Genomic DNA, 26,231 nt, shown 5'->3' with positions numbered 1-26,231 from the left:
TGGAGGAGAAAGCCCCACCTTGGCCACCAGGAACTTAATGCAGGGCTGGAAAGCCAGAACCCTGGGGTGGCAGTTCCACGCTCAGCTGGGTGGCAGTCCAGATTCCTCATGAAGAGATTGGAGCCTGAACCACAGGCATGTGACCTGGCAGGCCACTGGACAAGACGCATGTGAAGACAGTGCACTACCTGTCATTCTACCTGCTTCAAATGAGCCTTTTCTTAGGATAGGGAGACTTGTGTCATTGTCAGTGGGCCCGTGTCCCCTTTCCCTTCTTTACTCAGCCTCTGTTGCCCAAGGGCCTCTCTCTGACTGTTGCTCTGGGCCCCTTCCCGAGCTGGTGCACGTCAGTGTGGCCAGTGCCACTGCGGGAACTGCTTTTGTACTGACTTCAGCATGGTTTCTTCTCATTTTTAGTCTGTAGTCAAGCTTCTGTTGCCAGGGAGAGGGAAGAGGGACCTTCTCTCAGTCCCAGCAGGCAGTGGGTTAGGGCTGGGACCAGCTGTTTCTTTCTCTCCCCTCTAGCAGTACTTGGTGTGTGTGTATTCTGTAAGTCGGGTGTTTGTAACTAGGGGCATGGCCTGAATGATAAAAAGGCAGATTGACCATCCAGACTGATGTGTACCTTATTCTAACCGAGTGAGCCAGACAAAAGATGGCAGGCCTCTCCACCTTGACCAGGACACTCTTCTTTCCATCTTCACTTCTTTCCCTGGGCAGAAATGCCTGCTTTTCATGGGGGAGAAAAAGATAACTTTTTCTGGACCTGTGTGACATTCTCCCTGGAACTAGTGGGTTAAGTGAGTCATTGCTTGGGGAAGTGTCTACTTTATTTATTTGCTTTTGTGTTTGTTGAGCATAATGTTGCCATGCCTGAAGAGTTGCAGAATTCTTCTGTGAGTTAGGATGGCTGTTTTTATTGCCACCTTGTCTCATTATTTCCCATTAAATATAGACACAGGTTCAGAAGACTAAAGACCTGCTCAATAATGTGGCCTCTGATGAAGCTAATTTAGAAGCCAAAATTGAAAAGAGAAAATTAGAACTGGAAAGAAATCGGAAGCGACTAGAGACTCTGCAAAGTGTCAGGTAGATATGAACACTTGGAGAATGAGTAGAAAGATGTCCTGGAAAGTTCAAACAAACTGGGCGTAGTGGCTCATGTCTGAAATCTCAGCTACTCATGAGGCTGGGGCGGGGGGTTCTCTTGAGCCCAGGAATTTGAGAGCAACCTGGGCAGCATAATGAAACCCCATCTCTAAAAATTTTTAAAAATTACCTCAGTGTGGTGGTACACACCTGTAGTCCCAGCTACTTGGGAGGCTGAGGCAGGAGGATTGCTTGAGCCCAGGAGGTTGAGGCTGCACTGAGCTATGGTTGCATCACTGCACTCCAGCCTAAGCAAAAGAACGAGGTCCTGACTCTAAAAGAAAAAAGAAAAGTTAGAACAAAGACTTAAGAGAATAGAATATGATCTTAACTCTTCTTAAGCAATGAAAAAAAGCCTTACATAAAGATATCTTCACCTCAAAATGTGCATGTGTTGCCTGTCGTAACAAGCAGATGGCTAAACTCATTCTCTTTACTGCTTGCAGTATGTCTGGAAAAGTGCTTTATGCTTGAACTGCCCTTTAAGCTTTTTATAGCTTCTTGGAACTCAAGGCAGAGTAAGTGAATCCAGATGGGGAAATCCAGACGTGGTCTGCTAAGATCTTGCCATAAATTAGGTAGAAACAGAAACATACTCCTGCCTCTTTGTTGGCATAGATTTTAGACTTTATTTAAACCTTGATCATTCCTCACCAGTCAGTAATTCGTCTTTCTTCCTACTTTACCTCATTGGAAATGTATTTCCCAGGAATACTGATGGAGAATAGTGGTGCCGGCCCTCTGTTCTCTTCTTCGTTCTGCACCTCTTTCCCTCCCCCGTGCTTCTGCTCTTTCTCCCTTTTCGTTCTCCCTTTATTATTCTTTCTTCTTGGCTCCCTCCTCTTCCCAGCTGCCTGCTCTGGTCGAATATGTTTTGCCTTTTTGGATGTTGGTGGCTGGCTACACCCTGGCCACTGTCCCAAGGTCTGTGGGGAGACAGCACCTGGGGCAGTGACAGCAACCACAGGGAGCGCCCTGGCTCCTCCCCACCCAGCACAAAGCCGAGGCCCTTCCTGAAACTGGCTATTTACCTCTGGAGCCTCACAGAGGGAAAAAAAACCAGAAGTCAGTGCTGCCAGATAGATTGATCTCCTCAACATATTCCACCTTTAAAGCATCAATTCATTTTTGTTAAGCTCCAAATCCTTTTAACAGAAAAAAAAGTTTCTTTGTTTTGCTGTAGTTCAAAAGATTATAATTATTTCTTAGTTTATCTGCTTATATTTTTAAAAGAGTACAATTTTTCTTTTTTTTTTTTTTTTTTTTTTTTTTTTTGAGACGGAGTCTCGCTCTGTCACCCAGGCTGGAGTGCAGTGGCCGGATCTCAGCTCACTGCAAGCTCCGCCTCCCGGGTTCCCGCCATTCTCCTGCCTCAGCCTCCCGAGTAGCTGGGACCACAGGCGCCGCCACCTCGCCCGGCTAATTTTTTGTGTTTCGCCGTGTTAGCCAGGATGGTCTCGATCTCCTGACCTTGTGATCCGCCCGTCTCGGCCTCCCAAAGTGCTGGGATTACAGGCTTGAGCCACCGCGCCCGGCCGAATTTTTCCTTTAAGGTCAATAATAAGAAAAAAAAAAAAAGTTCAACAAATCAATTGAAATAGATTTTTATGTTTTTTGGTTTTGTTTTGTTTTTGTTTTTATTGCTTTTTTTTTTTTTTTTTTTGAGATGGAGTTTTGCTCTGTTGCCCAGGTGGGAGTACAGTGGTGCGATCTCAGCTCACTGCAACCTCCGCCTCCTGGATTCAAGCAATTCTCCTGCCCCGGTCTCTCAACTAGCTGGGATTACAGGCAGCCGCCACCACGCCCAGCTAATTTTTGTATTTTTAGTAGAGATGGAGTTTCACCATGTTGGCCAGGCTGGTCTTGAACTCCTGACCTTATGATCCACCCGCCTTGGCCTCCCAAAGTGCTGGGATTACAGGTGTGAGTCACCACGCCTGGCCTTTTAAAAATTTTTTTATCATTTAAGAACCTCTTTAGACTGGGCACAGTGATTCATGTCTATAATCCCAGCACTTTGAGAGGCCGAGGCGGACAGATCGCTTGAACTCAGGGGTTCAAGACCAGCCTGGGCAACATGGCGAAATCCCATCTATACAAAAAATATATATAAAAAATAGTCGGGCATAGTGGCATATGTAGTCCCAGCTACTTGGGGGCCTGAGCCAGGAGGATCACCTGAGCCCAGGCGTTCGATGCTTCAGTGAGCCATGATCACACCACTGCACTCTAGCCTGGGTGACAAAGTGAGACCCTGTCTCAAAAAAACAAACAAAAAAACACCAGCTTTAATTCGTAACAACCTATGGTCCCCTTTTTAGAGGATTGCTTAAAATTTGTAATAGCCTGACAGTAGAACACTATTATTGTTACTATTATTTCTTTTGAGATGGAGTCTCGCTATGTCGCCCAGGCTGGAGTGCAGTGGCGCAATCTTGGCTAACTGCAACCTCCACCTCCCAGGTTCAAGCGATTCTCCTGCCTCAGCCACCTGAGTGGCTGAGATTACAGGCATGTGCCACCATGCCTGGGTAATTTTTGTGTTTTTAGTGGAGACGAGGTTTCACCATGTTGGCCAGGCTGGTCTCAAACTCCTGACCTCAGTTGATCCGCCTGCCTTGGCCTCCCAAAGTGCTGGGATTACAGGCGTGAGTCGCCACACCCGGCCGACAGTAGAACATTATACCCAAATAAGATAATAATATATATATTTGTTGATTTTGAGAGATGTGTCTGGTATGTGACTTTTTGCCTTTAGAGATGGGGTCTCAGCGTGTCCCCAGGCTGGAGGGCTGGAGTGCCATGGCAAGGTCAGAGGATCCTCACTGCTGCCTTGAACTCCAGGCTCAATCCTTCTCCTACCTCAGCCTCCCTAAATGCTAGGGTTACAGGTGTGAGCCGATGCACCCGGCCTGATCTTTTTTAACTCTATTGACATTATGATATATTGAAATGAAAAAAAAAGATTATAGAATTTCTTAGTATGTTTAATTTTTGTTTAAAATGCATTCCTGTCTATATGCATAGAAAAGTCTGGAAGGATATATGTCAACTATCAAACGCTTATACCTGGTGATGGGATTATCAGTAATTTTTACATCATTCTTCATACTTTCAGGATTATTTCAAGTTTTTACAAAGAGTACATCTTATGATGAAAAAGAAGTATGTCCATTTTCGGGGGAGAAAGGAGAAGAGGGAAAATATTTGTAAGCAGTTACAAGAATGAAGGCCCTTCTCTAATTAAGGGTTTCCAGAGAAGGCCACCATGGAGTCTAAAACTGTGAATACCCATTTCAAACTACTGCACATTAACTCACCTTTCCCTTTTTATTTCATTTGCTTGTCTTAGGCCATGTTTTATGGATGAGTATGAGAAGACTGAGGAAGAATTACAAAAGCAGTATGACATTTATCTGGAGAAATTTCAAAATCTCACTTACCTGGAGCAGCAGCTTGAAGAGCATCATAGGATGGAGCAAGAAAGGTTTGAGGTGAGCTGAGCCTGTCCTCTGTTCAGCCATTCCTTCTGGTGTGTTATTTTGTACTGGGTAACAGGTCATTTTGTTAATATTATTGTAAAAAAAATATTAGTACATGTTTTTTCTCCCTGGTCATTCTGAGGATTGCTCATGTCATGCATTTGTTTTGCTGGCAGTGTACCCTGGACTCCAGGGTTGTCAAATCTTTGATGTCATATTTCAGCAGGTTTAGTCAGTTGAGAGTACAGACAGGGCCGACGTGAGGCCTATGCGGCTGCATAAGACCCTGTGCCAACATGGGGCCTGTGCTTGCTTTCAGGCCCTGTTGTCAATGTCTGGAAATTCATAATAATTTTTTTTTTTTTTTTTTGAGACGGAGTCTCACTCTGTCGCCCAGGCTGGAGTGCAGTGGCCGGATCCCAGCTCACTGCAAGCTCCGCCTCCCGGGTTTACGCCATTCTCCTGCCTCAGCCTCCCGAGTAGCTGGGACTACAGGCACCCGCCACCTCACCCAGCTAGTTTTTTGTATCTTTTTTTTTTTTTTTTTTTTTTTGAGACAGAGTCTTGCTCTGTCACCCAGGCTGGAGTGCAGTGGCCGGATCTCAGCTCACTGCAAGCTCCGCCTCCTAGGTTTACGCCATTCTCCTGCCTCAGCCTCCCGAGTAGCTGGGACTACAGGCGCCCGCCACCTCGCCCGGCTAGTTTTTTGTATTTTTTAGTAGAGACGGGGTTTCACTGTCTTAGCCAGGATGGTCTTGATCTGACCTCGTGATCCACCCATCTCGGCCTCCCAAAGTGCTGGGATTACAGGCTTGAGCCACGGCGCCCGGCCCATAATAATTTTTAAGTGTATTTTATTTTCCGCTGATCCCAAAAATTACGTAGCTGGTCTCGAGTGCAGATTTAAAAGCTTGCTTGGCTTTGGCAGGTCAAGGCGGGTGGATCACTTGGGATCAGGAGTTTGAGACCAGCCTGGCCAACATGTGAAACACTGCCTCTCCTAAAAATAAAAAAACTAGGCCGGCGCAGTGGCTCAAGCCTGTAATCCCAGCACTTTGGGAGGCTGAGACAGGTGGATCACAAGGTCAGGAGATCGAGACCATCCTGGCTAACACGGTGAAACCCCATCTCTACTAAAAATACAAAAAAAAATTAGCTGGGCGAGGTGGCAGGCGCCTGTAGTCCCAGCTACTCGAGAGGCTGAGGCAGGAGAATGGCGTGAACCCGGGAGGCGGAGCTTGCAGTGAGCTGGGATCCGGCCACTGCACTCCAGCCTGGGCGACAGAGCGAGACTCTGTCTCAAAAAATAAATAAATAAAAATAAAAATAAAAAATAAAAAAATTAGCTGGGTGTGGTGGTGCATGCCTGTAGTCCCAGCTACTCGGGAGGCTGAGACAGGAGAATCTCTTGAACCTAGGAGGCAGAGGCTGTAGTTAGCCAAGATTGTGCCACTGTACTCCAGCCTAGGCAACAGAGCAAGATCCTGTCTCCAGAAATAAAAAAACAAAGCTTGCTTAGTAAGTTTACATAAAGATTTTCAAGGCAAGGTGCAATGGCTCATACTTGTAATTCCAGCACTTTGGGAGGCTTAGGCAGGAGGATCACTGGAGCCCAAGAATCCGAGACCAGTTTGGGCAACATAGTGAGACCTGTCTCTACAAAGAAGTAAAAATAAATTAGGCCGGGCGCGGTGGCTCACGTCTGTAATCCCAGCACTTTGGGAGGCCGAGGCGGATGGATCACGAGGTCAGGAGATCGAGACCATCCTGGCTAACATGGTGAAACCCTGTCTCTATAAAAATACAAAAAATTAGCCGGGCGTGGTGGCAAGCGCCTGTAGTCCCAGCTACTCGGAGGCTGAGGCAGGAAAATGGCGTGAACCCAGGAGGCGGAGCTTGTGGTGAGCCGAGATCGCATGACTGCACTCCAGCCTGGGCGGCAGAGCGAGACTGTCTCAAATAAATAAATAAATAAACAAACAAACTAACTAACTGGGCATGGTGTTGCACACCTATTGTCCCAGCTACTTGGGAGCCTGAGATGGGAGGATTGCTTGAGCCTGGGAGTTTGAAGTTGGAGTGAACCATGATCATGCTACTGCACTCCAGCTTGGTTGACAGAGCAAGACTGTCTCAAAAAAAAAAAAAAAAAAAAAAAAGCGGGGAGGGGGTCCCGGTGTGGTGGCTCACGCCTGTAATCCCAGCACTTTGGGAGGCCACAGTGGGTGGATCACGAGGTCAGGAGTTTGACATCAGCTTGTCCAAGATGGTGAAACCCCCTCTACTAAAAATACAAAATTTATCTGGTATGGTGGTAGGCGCCTGTAATCCCAGCTACTTGGGAGGCTGAGGCAGGAGAATTGCTTGAACCCAGGAGGCGGAGGTTGTAGTGAACAGAGATCGCGCCACTGCACTCGCCTGGGCAACAGAGCAAGACACCGTCTCAACAGAAAAAAAAAAAGAGAAAAAACAGATTTTCAAATTATGGTTAATTGAATCACCAAAATAGCTCATTGGAGATTGTTTTGTAAAGAGGAATGGCAGTTTATTGGTTGATTGTGGGAAATATATGTGGCCTTGTACCTGACCAACCATCTTACAGGTTCCTTTCATCCCCATGGGTAAGGCCATTTAGGAAAGAGTATTTCAGATCCGAGCATGAGTTGATAAATGTGGAATTTAGAGCAAAAGAAATTGAACCAAGTTGTGATCAATTTTTGAATTGCCCTATCCTTAACCTGAGAATGGTCTTTTAGACTCCATTTTCATGATGAAATTGGTCTGCAGTCTCCCCTTCTCATGCCCTTGACAGCTTTTGGCATTAAGGTTATTACAATTCTGAGCATTTGAGTTGGGCAGAGCTAGTGTGTTGTCCAGGAGGGCTAACTGGGAGTACCTAACGCATCCATGTGGACACATGTCATCTTGATGAGGAATTCATTAATAGCATTACTCTGTGACAGAGGCAGGCCATGGAGAAATGGTACAGGACAGGCACATTTCAAGGGCACTGGAAAGAGCCTGGAGTTTAGAACATTTTAAACATTGGGTACCTGGGAAAGAACAGTCAAGGGCAGTGAAAAGAAACATTTTGTTGTATTATCTGGGGCCACCTCTGGGTTCAGAGAACAAACCAAACAGTATGCCTCAGAATGGCGGATAGGTGGCCCAGGAGACTTCCGGGGGAGCCCTCTACCCTACCCTTCCTTCAACGAGTACATCTCTTTTTCTCTTACTCACTCTCGCACTCTGTCCTTAGAATACCTGTTCCCTCGAAATACCCCATGACTGAAACACAGTGCTTTATTTTTAATGTTTAGAACAACAACAATATTTAAAGCCAGCTTCCTCCCTCTGTCTGTCCCTCCCCCACCCCGCACCCCCCATCCCTCTCTCTCTTTCTCTTTCTCTTTCTTGACAGGGTCTCACTGTGTTACCTGTCACTCTGTCTGGAGTGCAGAGTGTGATCATAGCTCACTGTAGCCTCAGACCTAGGCTCAAGTGATCCTCCCACCTCAGCCTCTTGAGTAACTGGGACTGTAGGCACGTGCCACCATACCTGGCTAAATTTTTAAAATGTATTGTAGAGATGAGGTTTCCCTATGTTGCCCAGGCTGGTCTCAAACTCCTGGGCTCAAGTGATCCTCCTGTCTTGGTCTCCCAAAGCATGGGGGTTATAGGTGTGAGCTACCACGCCCAGCCCCCATTTTCTTTCTTGATAATAAGGCCGTATTTTATGATCTGAGATGTTTCCTCTTTTCCCCACCCCTATTCCCATCCTTACCTATCCTACCATTTAGCATCTTTTGAGCTGGAATCTGAAGGCAGGGCAGGAAAGATAAATGATAAAATCTATACTTTCTTCCTTTGAAAGCAAGAGGCCTGTCTCTACCCTAAAATTAAATGTATCTGTTCTGTGTCCCCAGGCCATACAGGCATGCATGGTGGGCATTTAGTTCTCCTCAGAGGCAGGGAAGTGTAGTTGGAGAAGCATGGGGGTGGGGCAGCTGCTTCATTCTGGGTGCCCGTGTCCACCAGGCCACCAGGTGACCTCAGAGAGAAAGGGCAGTAAATTTCGGGACCCTGGAGTTGCTCAGGCCGTGTTAATTCTTTTCCCCTTCCTTGAGTTTAGTTCTTTTTTTGTTCTGTAGCACAAACTTAGCAGTCCTTACGCAGTGGTGAAGAAGAATAGAACAGTCCAGAAAAGGGCCGTCTCTCCTGAGTCTGTTTTTCCTCTTCCACAGGAAGCTAAAAACACTCTCTGCCTGATACAGAACAAGCTCAAGGAGGAAGAGAAGCGCCTGCTGAAGAGTGGAAGTAAGGCTGGGCTTTGTAGATGAGCAGTTTACTCTGAACTAGCATTTTCAGCCTTGAGATATATGTGTGTGTATGTGTGTGTGTGTGTGTGTATATATATATATATTTAAATATGTGTTTTCTTCTTTTTTTCAGCAGTTTTTTTTTTTTTTTACTGTAATAAGAACACTTCACTTTACATCTTCAATTTTGAAAAGTATAGTAAAATATTGTTGACTATAGGTACAAAAATATTTTCAAAAGGCAGTTTTCTCACAACTTCTATTTTGTGTACCATTGTATTCACTCAAGAGTCTGGTTTAAATATAGCATTTAAAACACATTTCATTCTTGTGCCAGTTAAGATAGTGTTTTCCCCTGTTTAAATTATAGTTTGAATTATATATGATGTGTAACTGTAAGAAAAGGTGGTCCTAGAGGTGTGTAGGGTTCTGTATTTTCAGGCTGACTGATGGAAAACAAGCATTGGGATGCAGTGCAGGGAGAGGGGCCACTCGCTTCATGATGGTCCCCATGCCGCTGAGATGCCCCCCATAATCCAGAATGGCTCAGCAAGACACTCAGCTGGAGAGACACAGGGTTACGTCCATACAAGGCCGAGATTCCAGGAAGGAGCTCTCTGTGACCAGGCAGCTTCCCTTATCCCTGAACTTCAGTGTCAAGTCACTGTCAGGGACCAGTAGCAGCCCAGGATCTTCCTGCTGAATCAACAGCCTTCTTGCACAGAGTTCCTCCTCCTCTTGCTGATTGCTCTTTCTTTTCTTCATGGCGAAATATTCTGTTTGATCTCATGTTGAGGGCAGCGTACTCTCTCTCTCTTTCTCTTTCTTTGCCATTTCCCTTGTATCTCTCTCATTTTGCACCTGTTCTATGACTCTGTCGTCTGAATCTCAGGAAACCCTGGAGGAAGGATACGGACTGCTGGGAAGTCCTCCAGGAACAAGGTTAGGAAATTTGAAGGGCATGTCTAGCCAAAGCAGCCCTCCCCTTTTTATTTCCATGTCAGTCAGGAGCATGAGAAGCAGCCCTCAGTGATCAGCCTGCATGAGGTTTGTCCCTTGCGAGAGGCCCAACTCAGGTAGGAGCCCTGGTTGGTTACTTGCATCCCATTCTGTCCCTGGGCCAGGATGCTAAGACCTGTCATGCTGATCTTGCTTTATTCACCAAGATTTACCTCTGTGTTTTCTTCTAGGAGTTCTGTAGTTTTAGCTCTTACATTTAGGTCTCTGATCCACTTTGAGTTAATTTTTATATATGGTGTGAGACAGGGGGTCCAACTTCATTCTTTTGCATGTGGCTGTTCAGTCATCCTATTATCATCTGTTGAAAAGACTATTATTTCTCCATTGAATTATACTGGCATGTGGTCAGCCATACTTAATTTTAATTGTCACTGTCAGCTCAGTGGTTTCAGTGTCAGCATGCATTAATGTCTTAGTCTGTTTTGTGCTGCTATAACAGAATACCTGAGACTGGGTAATTATATATTTTACATAAAATATATACAGCATTATATATATGGATACATGCAGTCATCCCTCAATATCTGTGGAGAACTGGTACCAGAACCCACCTGTGGATACCAAAATCCACAGGTGTTCAAGTCTTTTGCATATAACCTATGCACATCCACCTGTATACTTTAAATCATCTCTAGGTTACATAAAATACCTAACATAATGCCTATATATCACTTCATTCACATGGATTCAGCATAGTACTTGGCATGTGGCAAATTCAAGTTTCGCTTTTTGGAACTTTGTAGATTTTTTTTTTTCCAAATAATTGTAGATTTTTTTTCCAAATAATTCAGATCCATGGTTGGCTGAACCCATGGATGTGAAATCCATGGATACAGAGGGCTAGTTTTGTATGTGTCTGTATGTGTGTGTGTTTATATATATGTGACATATATATAAAATATATAATATATGACATATATATAATATATAATATATGACATACATAATATGACATATACTGCCATATATAACATATGACAATTATATAACATATAATATATTAGTATTAGTTTATATTATTATCATTATAAACAGAAATTTACTTGTCTGAAACTTAATGAGCCACAGTTCTGGGGGCAAGTCCAAGATCAAGGAGTTGCATCTTGCTGCACCATCCCATGACAGAAGGGCAAAGAAAGGGGGAGAGAGAGCAAGAGATCAAACCCACAGCCTCAAGCCCTTTTATAACCAGCATTAGTCTGTTCTTCAGGACGGAGCCCTCGTGACCTAAACACCTCCCAATCTGCCCCACCTCCCAACACTGTTGCTTTGGGATTTAAGTTTCCAACGCGTGCTTTTCAGAGACACATTGAAATCATATGATAGCAATTGACTTTAGTTTACCTGCTCACTTCTCAAGTCTGTATTGGTTTGAGTTATAAGAAGAAATTTTATTGAGCCTGAGGTACATGTATTAATTTTATTTTAAAATTGATTATATAATTTGATTTGCATTGCATGGGATAAGGATTTAATGTCTTAATTTCCTGGATGGCATAAGAAATGAACTAAGCTGAATAGTGGTTTCATTTTGTAGTCATTAATTGATGTTAATATTTAATAATATTCTCTGTAAAGACTTTCAGAAGGTTTCAAAGTAATTGTGTCGAAGCCCAGGATGTTGTTATTGACACTTTCTCCAGCTCCTAGGTTGGCCCTTCCTGTACTATAAAGCACAGCTCTTCTCTCCATGGCTAAAGAAAGCAGAAAACCTTCCCACAGTGCCTAGCTAGATACTGTTACCATTTCATTACTCTCTCTTTTTTTGAGAGGGAGTCTCGCTCTGCTGCCCAGGGTGGAGGGCAGTGGTGTGATGTCGGCTCACTGCAACCTCCGCCTCCCGAGTTCAAGCAATTCTCATGCCTCAGCCTCCTTAATAGCTGGGACTACAGGTGCGCACCACCACGCCTGACTAGTTTTTGTATTTTTAGTACAGACAGGGTTTCACCATGCTGGCCAGGCTGGTCTCAAACTCCTAACCTCAGGTGATCTGCCCACCTCAGCCTCCCAAAGTGCTAGGATTACAGGCATGAGCCACTGCGCCCGGCCACATTACCCTCTTATAGTAGGGGCATAGCAAAGCCTTTGGGCAGACTAACAATTACTGTTCTTCCAAACTAACTTCTGAGTCAATCATCAGAAGAGGGTCCTCCAAGTCCGTCCTTACAAAACCTGTGTGGCTCCCTGGGTGCAGAGAAGTCAGGTGCCAGGCAGTGAAAGGTCTTTCTCCCCACAGTGGAGACTCCTTCTATAGGTTCCCTTTAGGAAATATTCAGCCTATAGGTGTAAGACTCCAAAGAATGTATTTAAGAAATTAATAGGCCGGGCGCGGTGGCTCAAGCCTGTAATCCCAGCACTTGGGGAGGCCGAGACGGGTGGATCACGAGGTCAGGAGATCGAGACCATCCTGACTAACACGGTGAAACCCCATCTCTACTAAAAATACAAAAAACTAGCCGGGCGAGGTGGCGGGCGCCTGTAGTCCCAGCTACTCGGGAGGCTGAGGCAGGAGAATGGCGTGAACCCAGGAGGCGGAGCTTGCAGTGAGCTGAGATCCGGCCACTGCACTCCAGCCTGGGCGACAGAGCAAGACTCCGTCTCAAAAAAAAAAAAAAAAAATTACTTTGGAAAAAATCTGTCTTTGTGATGGGATTTTCCCCAGGGGAGAACATCACATCACCAGTTTTCACTGCCAGTCACTAAGATCATCGTTCTCCTCAGGGCAGCCCCATTCGTGCCATTCCTAGCCTGGCCTCCCTGCCTCCAGTCTTGCTGTGTTACCTTATTAGCAGCCTCCACTTCCTCATCTTTGTCACGATCTAGGAACTTGAGTTCTGGTAACGCAGCCTAACATTAGTCAGAGAATGGGTTTTTCCCTGAACTAACCAAGCACTTGACAGCTGGCTATTCAGTTTTTAAATTTTCAGATTTTCTTCAAGGGCTTCAACACAATTAATTTGAAAACTATCTTCCAAAAGTCTTTGCAGAGAATATGTAAAAACTTCACTGCTTGGCACCTGATTTCTCTGCACCCAGGGAGCCATGCAAGTTTTAGAAGGATGGAATTGGAGGCATTTGCGTCGCTGTTCTGATGACTGTAATAGTGTTTCTAACTAATATATCCGAGCCACTTTTTCCTTGCTTTGGAAAATTATTTTTTTTTAAAAAAACAGCACATCATTGTCCACATTAATTCTTCACTATGCATCTACAGGCAAATCCAGAGTCTTATAAAATCTAATGCATCCAAAGAAAGGCTAATGCATGCAAACCTTACTGGGCAGAGCTGTTTAGTTGTGATGATGAAGCCACTCCTTTGTTTTGCCTGCTTGTGTTCCTGCCAGGTAACGATGACTCGGACGCAGACATCCAGGAGGATGACGAATCCGACAGTGAGTTGGAAGAAAGGCGGCTGCCCAAGCCGCGGACAGCCATGGAGGTGCTCATGCAAGGTACCCCCGCACCTTTCGCTGGCCTTCCTCCATGTGCCCCGTTTCACAGAACACCTGGCCAGGACTGGGGCAGGCTGCTTAGTGTTGAGGCCCACAAGCGCACTGTGAATGGCCCCTGGAAGCAGCTCTTGCTCAGGTTTATCCTGTCCTGTTGTTTATGGCTCTTGAACTGTTCAGTGGTCATGTTTGCTCCTAATATTCTTACTTGTCTGTGATCCCAAGACTGGATGGTTCATATTTATGGCTTGGTATTTCTCACAGAGCCACAAGAACACATTGCCTCTGCCACTGTCAGTGCAATGATATACCTAATAGCCTGAGAATTAATGCAGAAAGGGACTTAAATGAGCATCTCTGCCTTAAAAAAAATGTTTTTCTAATTCCTTTACTCATCACAAAAGATTCAAGTAACAAAGCTCAGCGCAGTCACGCATGCCTTATTCCCAGCTACTCAGGAGGCTGAGGCCGGGGGATCGTTTGAGCCCAGGAGCTCGGAGCTGCAGTGTGTGATGATTGTGTCTGGCAATAGCCACTGCACAGTGGCCTGGCGACATAGAGGGGCTCTTAAAACTAAGTTAAAACATAAAAAGACTCAGGCAACAACATTTGTAGAGCGAATGTGAATGCTGCCCTGGGGTCTTCCTCATGTCCTACTCCCACCTGGGAGGGCTCATGGCTAGTGGCCAGGGTGGGTGTGTCTTTACAGATTACCTTTCTGTACATATACATATGTACACACATGCACACTCACACACACACGCATACACACACAAAGATCACCTGAAAAATTTAGCCTGAGTGCAACCAGACGGTATGTATGGTTCTGCAACTTGCTTTTGTTTTTAAAAATTAAATACAATTGGGGCCGGGCGCGGTGGCTCAAGCCTGTAATCCCAGCACTTTGGGAGGCCGAGACGGGTGAATCACGAGGTCAGGAGATCGAGACCATCCTGGCTAACCCCGTGAAACCCCGTCTCTACTAAAAAATACAAAAAACTAGCCGGGTGAGGTGGCGGGCGCCTGCAGTCCCGGCTACTCGGGAGGCTGAGGCAGGAGAATGGCGTAAACCCGGGAGGCGGAGCTTGCAGTGAGCTGAGATCCGGCCACTGCACTCCAGCCTGGGCGACAGAGCGAGACTCTGTCTCAAAAAAAAAAAAAAAAATACAATTGGAACTCTTCTTTTGTCAGTAATAGATCTGCCCCCTACTTTTTTTTTTTTTTTTTTTGAGACAAAGTCTCGCTCTTGGTCCCCGGGCTGGAGTGCAATGTCATGATCTTGGCTCACTACAACCTCCGCCTCCCGGAGAGAGCGATTCTCCTATAATCCTGAGTAGCTGGGATTACAGGCCTGCACCACCACACCCAGCTAGTTTTTGTATTTTTAGTAGAGATGGGTTTTCACCATGTTGGCCAGGCTGGTCTGAGGTGATCCACCCATCTCGGCCTTCCAAAGTGCTGGGATTACAGGCTTGAGCCACCACACCCGGCCATGTCTGCCTATCTTTAGCTTGCATCATTTAAAGTCAAATTCTTAGGTCAAAGGTTCTGCAAATTTTTGATTTAATACTACAAAATTCTCCTATATTTGCCTTTAAAAACATTTCTTATCTACCACCTGTTAATGTTTGGAGCACTGTTACTTTTTTTTTTTTTGGAGACAGAGTCTCATTCTGTTGTTCAGACTAGAGTGCAGAGGCACAGTCTCAGCTCACTGCAACCTCTGCCTCATTGTTTCAAGCGAATCTCCTGCCTCAGCGTCCCAAGTAGCTGAGACTACAGGTGTGAACCACCATACCTGACTAATTTTTTTTAAAAATTTTTGTAGAGATGAGGTTTCATCATGTTGCCCAGGCTGGCCTCAAACTCCTGGCCTCCTGTCTCAGCCTCCCAAAGTACTGGGATTATACGCATGAGCCAACATGCCTGGTCAGAAAACAAATCTTGAATGCTATTTCCTGCTTTATTTTCCAAGATCTTTATGACTTCTTCATGCTTTTGTTATTCTCAGGAAGACCCGGCAAACGCATTGTGGGCACGATGCAAGGTGGAGACTCCGATGACAATGTAAGTCCCCCACTCCCCTCAGCGGTTCTGTGTGCTCTGGGCTTGGCTGTCCCATAGATGGGAGTGGCTGAGTTGCTGCCAGCAGCCAGGGAGCCGTCTGTGGTCAGTCCAGCTATGCCTCGATGAATGGCAAGGTTTGGCCTCATGAGGCTCTGGACTCTTCCTTGCTCGTGGATGGTTCATTTCTTTTCAAGTGAATGTGCTTGCTCTGCTTTTTTTGCCTTCTCACTGTTCTTTCCATTCTCGCTTTCCAAAGATGGAAGCAGCACCAGCTCTCTTAGGTAAATGCAAGACTTCCAACTCCAAGAAGCAGGTTGGTTTTCTGTTCTGCCTCATGTGTTTGTGGGTGTCTGTCAGCCCTTCCAGGGCCAGCCAGGGGCCTCTCCCTAGGAGTGCTGCTTCCTCTCTCCTGGGCAAAAAGCCACTCAAAAGGGATCCCATGGTGACAGCGGGATCACTGAAGGCCCTTATGCTAAAGAGGAGGCGCAAGCACCGAGCCTGGAGATGGGGAAAGCTCAGGCTGGCAGTCCTCAGGCCCTGGGCCGTAACCTAGAAATGAAGGAGGACGCCGAGGGCTGGGCTCAGGACCAGCCCTCCTCCCTGCTCTGTGCTGGGGAAGGAATGGTGAAGCAGCACTGTCCCCAGACCAGGCCTCTGGGGTGCTAGGCATGAGGCTGAGACATCAGGCTGCCTTGAGCTTTACTGAGTGGATAACTCCCTGGAGCACTTAACCAAAGGGGAGTCTAGGGGACCTTGGTGGGATCCGGTCATCAGGGCTCTGCTGGGCATTACTCAAGTCTGCGTTCTTTGTTGCATCCCTGGCAGTGCTGCTCAGCCCACACAGCGAAGGGCGACTAGACAGAGACTGACCCCAGGCTGCCTCCATTGGTGGATACACCTGTGTCTGTGGCATGGCGCTAGTGGCAGCACAGAGACAGAAGCAGGCCCTTGCGTTCTTGCACACAGATTCACGCATCCGCAGCCTGTGCTGCTGCGGAATTCACAGTGGGGAGAGGCCGCTCAGGCTTGCCAGCAGGAGGCACAGAGATCAGGCCTTGAATTCATAGGGCACGGTCTGTAGAGAAGCAGAGAGAGCAACTAGAATATAATTTTCTTAACAAGCTCGGGCGTGGTTGGTAAATAGCTTCTCTCTGTCTTGCCCATCCAAGAGAGAAGCAGAGGGAGTGTGGCATGGGGATGCTGGAGCAGCACCGCCTGTCTCTTCTCCAAGGTGTGCCTTCTCTCAGAGCGAATGCATTAGTCGCAGCTGAGCTTTATGCCTGGTGCTCACTTGTTTATTTCAAGGAGGCTGTGTCCATGCAGCCCTCCAGGCACAGGGTTCCGTGCTTTACGTGTTCAGGCATCCAACACGTGTCTGTTGAGTGCCTGCCACATGCCAGTGCTGTCATGGATTACGGGGAACGCAGCAGGGGGCAGAGACAAGCCCCCAGCAATAATGATGGAGCGGCGGATCCAAGGCTCATGGTGTTAACGGAAGGAGTAACAGCTTCAGGGGACAGGGAGTGACAGGGAACAAGGAGGGGGTGGCATCTTCCATGAGCTCAGCAAAGGGCTCTGACGTGGTGGTGTTTGAGCAGGGCCTGAGTGGAGGGAGCGAGTCCGTGGGTTGGCGGCACCTGGGCATGTGGAATGTGCTCCTCACGTTGGGGAGCAGAGGCAGCTGGTGTGACTGTGGGTGAGCGTGAGAGGCAGCAGGGGCCATGCAAAGCCTTGCAGGGTGAGATGAAGACTCTGTTCTCTGAGTGTGATGGGGAGACCCTGGAGAATCGTGAGCCCGGAAGGGTCAAGAGCTGACACCCATTTGAGAGAAGTCGGTTAGGAGGCGCCTGCACCCGTGGAGGTCAGAGGTGATGGTGCTTGGTCGAAGGTGTGGCAGCAGAGGTGTTGAGAAGTGGTCAGGTCCTGGGTCTGTCTCTAAGAACCATCAGGTTTTGTGAATTGATTGGACACAGGCTGTTAGAGAAAGAGAGAAATGAGGGTGCCTGGGCGGGGTCTAATCAGCAGAAAGCAGAGTTTCATTTTCTGAGATGGGGCCGACTTGACAAAGGGGCTTGGAGGGCAGATCGAAAGTTTGGTTTTGGACATTCTGAGTGTGACAGCCACATGCTAGGGTTGAGTAGTCAGGTGGAATTTAAGTCTGGAGTTCAAGAGCCAGGTCTGGGCTAGATATTGAATTTTGGGAGCCACTCTTATTTGGTTGATACCTAAGCCACAAGGATAGATGTGACTGCCTAGGGCGAGCAAGTAGAACGAGAAGAGAGGTGACCCAAGGTCCTGCGTGCACCTGCCCTGCAGAGGTCAGGGAGGAAGGGGCAGGCAGGGGAGGCTGGGGGGCATCAGCAGTGAGGGAGGGGGACCTGGACTAGAGAAGGGGCCCTGGGGGATGGAGAAGATGGGTTTAAAGGATGAAGGGGTGATTCCACAGCCCAAGCAGAATGAGGCCTCAGAATCAATCCTAATCCATTGCATGTTTCCGTCTTGATAGGAGCAGTGCTGGGGTCATTGGGTGAGAGTCCGGGGGAACTGAAGCATTCGTGAGGGGCAGAGGTGCAGACAGTGAGTTCAACGACTCGCTCAGGAGCTCTGTGTGAGGGGAGAGAGACAGGGCAGAGCAGCTGGAGAGGAAAATGGGATTACGTTTGGGTTTTTTTCCAAGAAGGAAATTACAGCATTTGTGTGCACCGATGGGAATGATCTAGATAGAACGACCAGCCATCCTGGTTTACATGGGACGCAGGACTTGCCGTTTTAAAGCTGGGCTGAGTTGTTGCCCTGGATCTGATGAGGAGGGAGAAGGTGTGTCTTTCACTTTGCTCCCTTTCTTTTTTTTTTTTTTTTGAGACGGAGTCTTGCTCTGGAGTGCAGTGGTACAATCTCGGCTCACTGCACCTCCGTCTCCCAGGTTCAAGCAGTTCTCTTGCCTCAGCCTTCTGAGTAGCTGGGATTCACTTCACTCCTTATACCCATGCCTGTGTTGCTTTTTATCCACAATCTGCAAAAAGCCAAAATAGGCCTCCCTTCCCTGTCTCCAAGCCCCTGTCCTTCTTGCCATTGGTAGGGAGAGTCTCTGGGTCCATTGGCCCTCAATGCAGATCCAGAGTGCTTCTGAGACACTGTGGGAAAGCCAGCCCCTGCAGCACCACACTCAGATGCACCTGGAGTTTGGAGGATTCTGGTTGGATGATAAATTCCAGCCAGCAGTACATCGCCTCGGTCCCATCCATATGCCCTCCCACAGCCTGCCTGCCACTCTGCCGGCCTCTTCCTTCACGCAGGGATGGTGCTATAGAAAGGGAGGCAGAGAATCTTAGGACAAGATGTCAGGAATGAGGTGGAACCCCCTGTTACATCTGCCATTTTTTTCCTATAGGAGGACTCAGAGGAGAGTGAAATCGACATGGAAGATGATGATGATGATGAGGATGATGATTTGGAAGATGAGAGCATTTCTCTCTCACCAACCAAGCCCAATCGAAGGGTCCGGAAACCTGAACCCCTGGATGAGAGTGACAATGACTTCTGACCCTCTTGCCAAGGGACCCTGGCAGATTAAAACCCTCAGACTTGTAGGTAAATGGGAACTTAGAAGGTTAGGAAGGTAACACCTGTTTTGTTCACTAAGCTGGCTGGACTCATGATTACTGAAGCAATACTTATTTCTGCTTCAGCCTCCTATGTTTGCATTCCATGAAGCTTAAATAAGAATTGAAACAAATCCCTAAGATTTTTTTTTCACCTTATTTATCTCCTAAAACTTGAGGAATGCATGTGTTCTTAGTGATTCACATCCATGGGACAAAATCTCAAGGAGAAATAAGAGCTGACGCCACACAAGTCTTGGCTGCTTTTTTACTATACATTTTCTCCGAGAGTCCAGCAGAGTTGAGGCTAGAACTTGGCACTGGGGACTCATGTTCGGAATCATAGGGGGACATCTGGCTGTTAATCACTTGCACAGTTGAGAACATTTCCTGTGCTTCGGCTTTTAATTCTAGCCCTTATTTCATTTTGTCATCTTTCTTTCTTCTGCATGTTCACAATACCAGACATTAAATGTATTTTAATTACTACAATTTTCTGAAAGAAGCTTAGCTAAAGTTAAATGAAAACTGGGTTTCCTTGAAAATCAGGCGATAGAGACAGGCTCCAGATGAGGAATCCTCCATTTTCTTTCCAAAGCTGACATTCCTCTGGGAGTCAAGTTCACCTTGGATTACAGCCACCTTCATGTTTCCACGGCTGGTACTAAATTTGGAAACTCTGGTGACCTGAGCTGCCCTCTTGGAGACTCCAGACTCCCATGGCAATGACAGCCGGGACACTCTCCTTCCCTCCAGCCAGAGTTTCTCTAAAGGAGCTTTGTTTTGTCTAAAGTGTGGAAAGATATAGTGCACAACACAGGGACAAATAGGTTTCCTGCAGCTCGCTACCTAAGTGTTTCTGTAGGGGAAGGAGCCTATTAAGAAAAAGGTGTTGGTACAGATTCATGTTTCTGACTTAAAAAAACAACAACACAGGATTGAATTAGGTAGAGTAGTAGCACTAGAATATTTTTTCTGTTGTGAAATTAGAAGTGGAGTTGGTTTTTTTTCTTTTTTCTTCTTCTTTTTTTTTTAATATGAAAAGTACTTAGCTGGACATGGTGGCAAGCGCCTGTGGGCCCAGCTACTCAGGAGGCCAAGGTGGGAGGATCACTTGAGCCCAGGAGTTTTAGACTAGCCTGGACAACTAAGTGAGACTCCATCTCTACAAAAAATTTAAAAATTAGCCGGATGTGGAGGGGCATGCCTGTGGTCCCAGCTATTCAGGAGGCTGAGGCAGGAGAATCACTTGAGACCAGGAGGTCGAGGCTGCACTGAGCTGTGATTGTGCCACTGCACTCCAGCCTGGGTGACAGAGTGAGACCCTATCTTAAAAAAAAAGAAAAAGAAGGCTGGGCACGGTGGCTCACGCCTGTAATCCCAGCACTTTGGGAGGCCGAGGCAGGCGGATCGTGAGGTCAGGAGATGGAGACCGTCCTGGCTAACATAGTGAAACCTCGTCTCTACTAAAAATACAAAAAGTTAGCTGGGCTTGGCGGCGGGCACCTGTAGTCCCAGCTACTTGGGAGGCTGAGGCAGGCGAATGGTGTGAACCCGGGAGGCGGAGCTTGCAGTGAGCCGAGATCATGCCACTGCACTCCAGCCTGGGCGACTGAGCAAGACTCCGTCTCAAAAAAAAAAATAAAAGCACACTGCTTGTAAAAAGCATACAGTAGGCCAGCGCCTGTAATCCTAGCACTTTGAGAGGCCAGGACGAGTGAATCACCTGACGTTAGGGGTTTGAGACCAGCCTGACCAACGTGGTGAAACCCCATCTCTACTAAAAATACAAAAATCAGCCAGGCGTGGTAGCACATGCCTGTAACCCCAGCTACTGGGGAGGCTGAGGCAGGAGAATCACTTGAACCTAGGAGGTGGAGGTTGCAGTGAGCCAAGATCACACCGTTGCACTCCAGCCTGGGCAACAGAGTGAGACTCCATCTCAAAAAAAAAAAAAAAAAAAAAAAAAAAAAATACAGTAAATTAAAAAGAAAAGCACAAAACAGTTTTCACTTATTTTTACAATTAAAAAGTCAGAAGACTTCTGAAGTTACTTTTAATAAATGTTTTTAACACCATATTTCATATTATTAAATAGGTTTTACTTAAAAGCATAATTATTTTATTTGTACCTGTCAGATATAAATACTTATTCAGGAGTTCACAAGTATGAAAAGATACACATAGATTTTAGGAACTTTCGACAATTATTTCTGTCATTTTTGCTTTTTTCTCTTTCTTTTCATAAATTTTATGTATAAGATTACCCCTTTAAAAAAAAAAAAAAAAAAAGGCCAGCATTCAGTGAATTCACCAGTAATTTGAAATGCACCATATTGTAAACGATCTGCTGACAGGGAAGCCAGCGTGTTGGAGCCATGCCAGCCACCTCAGACGCCGTGGTTCCAAGACGCAGAAGAGTCACTGCACCTTTTGGATGTTACGGATTTGGTTTGCCTGAATGTGACTTGACTTCTGTTTTGAAAAAACATACAAATAGAGTTCTGTTTTCCTTATGTGATGCTTTCTTCTAACGCACTTTAACACAGAAGACTAACCTAGCTACAAAGAGCCCATCCACAGACATAGGCAACAGCTCCAAAGGGTATTTCATTGTGTCACCTGCTTCTAGATCATCTGTTAGTTAACTGACTTTGTGCAAAGTCTCACCATGTATAGCACTGCCTTGCTTGAGCAAGGAAGTTTCTGTCAACAACAAGCTGTTTGTACTCTATCGTTTTTACTAAAGTATGACCCATTGTAGTGGGTCATTACTAAAGTGGTGACCCATTGTAGAATGGATCCAGGAGTCACATGTGCAAGTGCTTTATGACCTGGCACCATTTGGTTTTGGCCAAGCAGTAGAGCAGACCTCAGGACCTAAGGAGGATGGTTGTGATTAGGTCAATAAAAAACTAGCAGGCCGGCCGGGCGCGGTGGCTCAAGCCTGTAATCCCAGCACTTTGGGAGGCCGAGACGGGCAGATCACAAGGTCAGGAGATCGAGACCATCCTGGCTAACATGGTGAAACCCCGTCTCTACTAAAAATACAAAAAACTAGCCGGGCGAGGTGGCGGGCGCCTGTAGTCCCAGCTACTCGGGAGGCTGAGGCAGGAGAATGGCGTAAACCCGGGAGGCGGAGCTTGCAGTGAGATGAGATCCGGCCACTGCACTCCAGCCTGGGCGACAGAGCGAGACTCCGTCTCAAAAAAAAAAAAAAAAAACTAGCAGGCCATTGCTGATAATTTTTTACTATATAATTAGAAGACTTCCTCAAATGCTTTAAAAAATGTGTATTGATGGAAAATACAAAGGAATTTTTCAAATACTCAATTTTTATTGGTAGTAGTTATCAAGAACAAAGTCCTCGGACTTCTGATGGGAAATCTGAACGACTGTTTCTCTTTTAGCTTGGACAAGAAGAAACAGATCCCTCTCATTAGCACTTTAATATCAGTGTCACATGTCTGGAAGGAAATTGTATTCATTTAGGTAAGCAACACACGACATAAATATCACAGCTGTTAGACCCAGGGGACTCTCAGGTGCTAGAATTGAGGACTCCTTTAATTGGAAGGGAGCTAAAGGGTATACCTCCTACCTAGAAGTCCTTTCTGTGTGGATATGAATTAAATTGTCTTGTCTGTTTTGCTCTGATGGGGTCTGTGTGGGCTAGCTGGCTCTGGTGTGTCCCTGATGACAGACTGAACTCTTTAACCATTTCAGACAGCTTGAAGATGTATGAACATTATTTGAAAAGGGAGAGAGGGAGGACTGTTTGTTTTCTCCACCACTTTGGCTCCTGAGGTTTCTTCAGTGTTAGGTTTCTGTAGGGCCCAGCTTTCTCCAGCGTTTGGCTACTGCAACTCTGTTCTGCTAAGCTCTTAACTCAGACAGAAACAATGCAAACCGGCAGACAGAGCATCACCTTAAAAGTACTAAAACAGCTGTCAATCTAGAAGTCTATGCCCAGCAAAAACCGTCATAAATACTGCAAGACCCATGTTCAGATTTCCCCCCTTTTACAAATAATGTTTTGTTTTGTTTTATTTCCCAGCTACTACAAGTGATCCAAATGTTCTTTGTAACAGACTTTTTCCTCCAGTCTAGGATCCAGTCAAAGATCTTGCATTAAGTTATATCTCTGTAATCTTCAATTTCACACTATCTGCAACGTTTTGCATTTTTCATGACATTGATGTTTTTTATGAGTTCAGGCCATTTATTCTGCAGAATATTTGTCAATTTGGATTTTTTTCTAATTGTTCCTTCAATGATTAGAATCAGGCAAACAGTTTTTGACAAGAATACATCAGACGACTCCGTGCTGCATCAGACTGGGGGCATGTGATGTCCACGTGTCCCATTATTGGTGATGTTCAATTCTGTCACTTCTGTTGAGGCTGCATTTGCCAGATTTCAGATTAAAGGTACCTTTTTCCCTTTGTAAATTAGGATATCACCTTTGTGGGGTGCTGTTTTGAGACTGCAAGGATATCATCTTCCCAAGACATGGCCTTAGCATCCATGTCAGCATCCTGTCCAGATGCTCACTTTTGAAGAAACATTTCAAATAGCTATTCCTTTCAAATTCAGAAGTGATCATTGCTTTATAGTCTTAATAAATACTTTCTGTGGTTATTTAGTTGATGAGAGCTGTGATGTCCATTTGGATTTTTTTCCCTCCAACACAAACAGCTGCAGGAATTGGTGCCACATAGAGGCTCAGCTTGCCTGTCTCCATGGAAGCTGTGGCCACAGCAGTGGCTTTGGAAGCCTAATAAGGAAGTGTAGTGGCTCACACCTGTAATCCCAGCACTTTGGGAGGCTGAGGCGGGCAGATCACTTGAGGTCAGGAGTTTGAGACTAGCCTGATCAACATGGTGAAACCCCATCTCTACTAAAAATATAAAAATTAGCTGGGTGTGGTGGTGTGTGCCTGTAGACCCAACTACTTGGGAGGCTGAGGCAGGAGAATCACTGGAACCCAAGAGGTAGAGACTGCAGTGAGCCAAGATCACGCCACTGTACTCCAGCCTGGGTGACAGATTCTGTCTCAAAAAAAAAAAGAAAGAAAGAATGACATCACTGAATACATTGAATGTGCTATTGATAACCAGTGTGCCAGACTCCAGATAACATGTGCCAGGTATCACCCACGTCTTTGATTTTGTAATAAATAAAAAATGGGGCCAGGTGCGGTGACTCACGCCTGTAATCCCAGCACTTTGGGAGGCCCAGGCTGATCACCTGAAGTCAGGAGTTCGAGACCAGCCTGGCCAACATGGTGAAACCCCGTCTCTATTAAAAATACAAAAATTAGCTGGGCATGGTGGCAGGTGCCTGTAATCCCAGCTACTGGGGAGGCTGAGGCAGGAGAATCACATGAACCTGGGAGGCAGAGGTTGCAGGGAGCCGAATTGCACCACTGCACTTCAGCCTGGGTGACAAGAGCAAGACTCCATCTCAAAAACGAACAAACAAAAAAAGGCAGACTCCTTGGAGAACTCTATTGTCTCTGTTTCCAGAATGCTAGAATTAAAACTCATTTATCTTCACAATTTTCCTATAGTTTTTTCATGTCTGTAAGGATGATACCCTAAAACTTTCTTCTTGAAAAAATAAGGGTCCCCTCTGTCGCCCCTGCCACACGGATGCTCCTCACGAGCTTGAGATGGCAGCTTATCTCAGAGCATGGGATGATTTTTAACCAGGTGAGTGGAACGGGGCAGTAATAAACATTTTTAAAGGTAGGGGGCATATGAAGTACTCAGGGTGTAAATAAGCTGGAACCAGCCTCCTACACTGCTGAGCTTCAGGCCTTTGTCCCCTAGTCCCTTGGTGGTGGCCCCCTCCCTCCTCTGTGCCATAGCAGAGTACCCGTCGCCCCCTGCCTGAACCACTCCTGCACCAGGAAGGGAGCTCACGACCTCCTCTGGCAGCACCTCTCCTTTCTCCGTGCAGAGCCCCACTCTCGTGCTGAGTGAGCAGCGTTCCCAGCTCCCAGCAGGTCCCCAGAAGTCGGCCTTTCTGTTCAAAAGCTTCCAGCTGAGTCTCTGCCCATCCTCCTGCTCCATCCACCAGGAACTCCTTTTGCTCACATTTCAACAGTGCACGTGGGAGCATTTGTCTTGATGGCCTCTGAGATCATCCTGGCCCCGGAGTCCCCAATGTGGTTTCCTTGGAGGCTAGAAGACAACGGTTAAGGCAGAGCTTGAAGCCTACAGGTTCTCTTTAGTAGAGCAGGTCATAAGATAGAAAATGCAGGACCCCATGCAAAGCCTTTGTGCTTCTAGGATCCCCTCGCTACATGGACAAGGCTCAGGGTAGCCCCCCTTAGACCAGGTTTCCCTGTAGGGCTGCTGAGGGGTCTGGGGGTCAGCTGGCTCTCAGAACTGAGCAAAAGGCAATGCGTGACCTGGAAGCAGTTCTAAGGGCAAGCAGGAAGGGCAGGTGCACTCACTTGATATGCTGGAGCCTGTGGTTTCCAGACAGTGCCGTGGCAACACATATCGCCCCGCCCATCCCCAGGGAATTCTCTTGAAGACTAAGTGGAGAAGAGATGGAGACACACGGTGAGCCATCAGGGCAGAAGGAAACATCCGGGGAAGCAACACTGCATTGTCTGGGGGCAGTAACCCAGGCAGATGTATCGACAAGTGCCATGGCAACGCCAGGTGGGAGTTGACCCTGGAGACAGGTGTCTACAAGTGGCCAGATTGTCCCATCCAAGTGCGATGGAGGATATAAGACCATAAACGCAGATGCGAGTGACTTCTGACTGAAGCTAAGCAGACTCAACAAACCCAGCTGCAGTGGAATGTGGACTATAATAAGTCTGATTATATTCAGGAGGAAGTAGCTACAGAGGAAATCAGGAGCATTTTATCCTGTCGAGGAGGACACAGCAGAGAACTCTGCTGCTCCAGGATGCAGGTAAGGCCCTCCAGCCACTTACTTGAGTCTCCGGAGACTTGAGTTTACCTTCAGAGCATTTGCCAGGGCTTTGGCTCCAGACACCCCGATGGCATTTCCTCTTAAGCTGTGGGGAAAGACAGGAAGCCTAAGGCATGGGTACAGGATGAGAGGTGATCCTGACCTCTGCAGGTGGGCTTGGGGCTACTTGGTAGAGGAAACAAGGAC

At 46.6% G+C, this 26,231-nt stretch overlaps 2 protein-coding genes across 12 annotated transcripts in view; one reads left to right on the top strand and one right to left on the bottom strand.

Annotated features, from left to right (window-relative positions):
- The window catches only part of CLUAP1 (clusterin associated protein 1), a 217,260-nt gene extending 192,868 nt beyond the window's left edge, over positions 1-24,392 (top strand). For 4 of the 5 annotated variants that reach the window (XM_050774378.1, XM_050774379.1, XM_050774380.1 and 1 more), the window contains 7 exons: positions 956-1,089; positions 4,502-4,643; positions 8,876-8,948; positions 13,315-13,422; positions 15,431-15,486; positions 15,743-15,799; positions 18,878-21,091. In XM_050774378.1, coding sequence (XP_050630335.1) covers positions 956-1,089; positions 4,502-4,643; positions 8,876-8,948; positions 13,315-13,422; positions 15,431-15,486; positions 15,743-15,799; positions 18,878-19,030 — 723 coding nt within the window. In that variant the 3' untranslated portion in view covers positions 19,031-21,091. Of the gene's footprint in view, positions 1-955; positions 1,090-4,501; positions 4,644-8,875; positions 8,949-13,314; positions 13,423-15,430; positions 15,487-15,742; positions 15,800-18,877; positions 21,092-23,543 lie in introns of those variants that run through there. The other variant, XM_050774376.1, reaches the window with a different exon arrangement.
- The window catches only part of NLRC3 (NLR family CARD domain containing 3), a 41,123-nt gene continuing 37,297 nt past the window's right edge, over positions 22,406-26,231 (bottom strand). For all 7 annotated transcript variants that reach the window (XM_050774216.1, XM_050774220.1, XM_050774217.1 and 4 more), the window contains 3 exons: positions 26,047-26,130; positions 25,552-25,635; positions 22,406-25,276 (listed from right to left, as the gene is read on the bottom strand). In XM_050774216.1, the coding sequence (XP_050630173.1) occupies positions 25,186-25,276; positions 25,552-25,635; positions 26,047-26,130 (259 nt within the window). In that variant the 3' untranslated portion in view covers positions 22,406-25,185. The remainder of the gene's footprint in view (positions 25,277-25,551; positions 25,636-26,046; positions 26,131-26,231) is intronic.

Source organism: Macaca thibetana, chromosome 20 (genome assembly GCF_024542745.1).
Source record: "Macaca thibetana thibetana isolate TM-01 chromosome 20, ASM2454274v1, whole genome shotgun sequence".
Taxonomy (NCBI): Eukaryota; Metazoa; Chordata; class Mammalia; order Primates; family Cercopithecidae; genus Macaca; species Macaca thibetana.
Note: the sequence above shows the minus strand (reverse complement) of the source record. Positions and strands in the feature narration are given on the sequence as shown.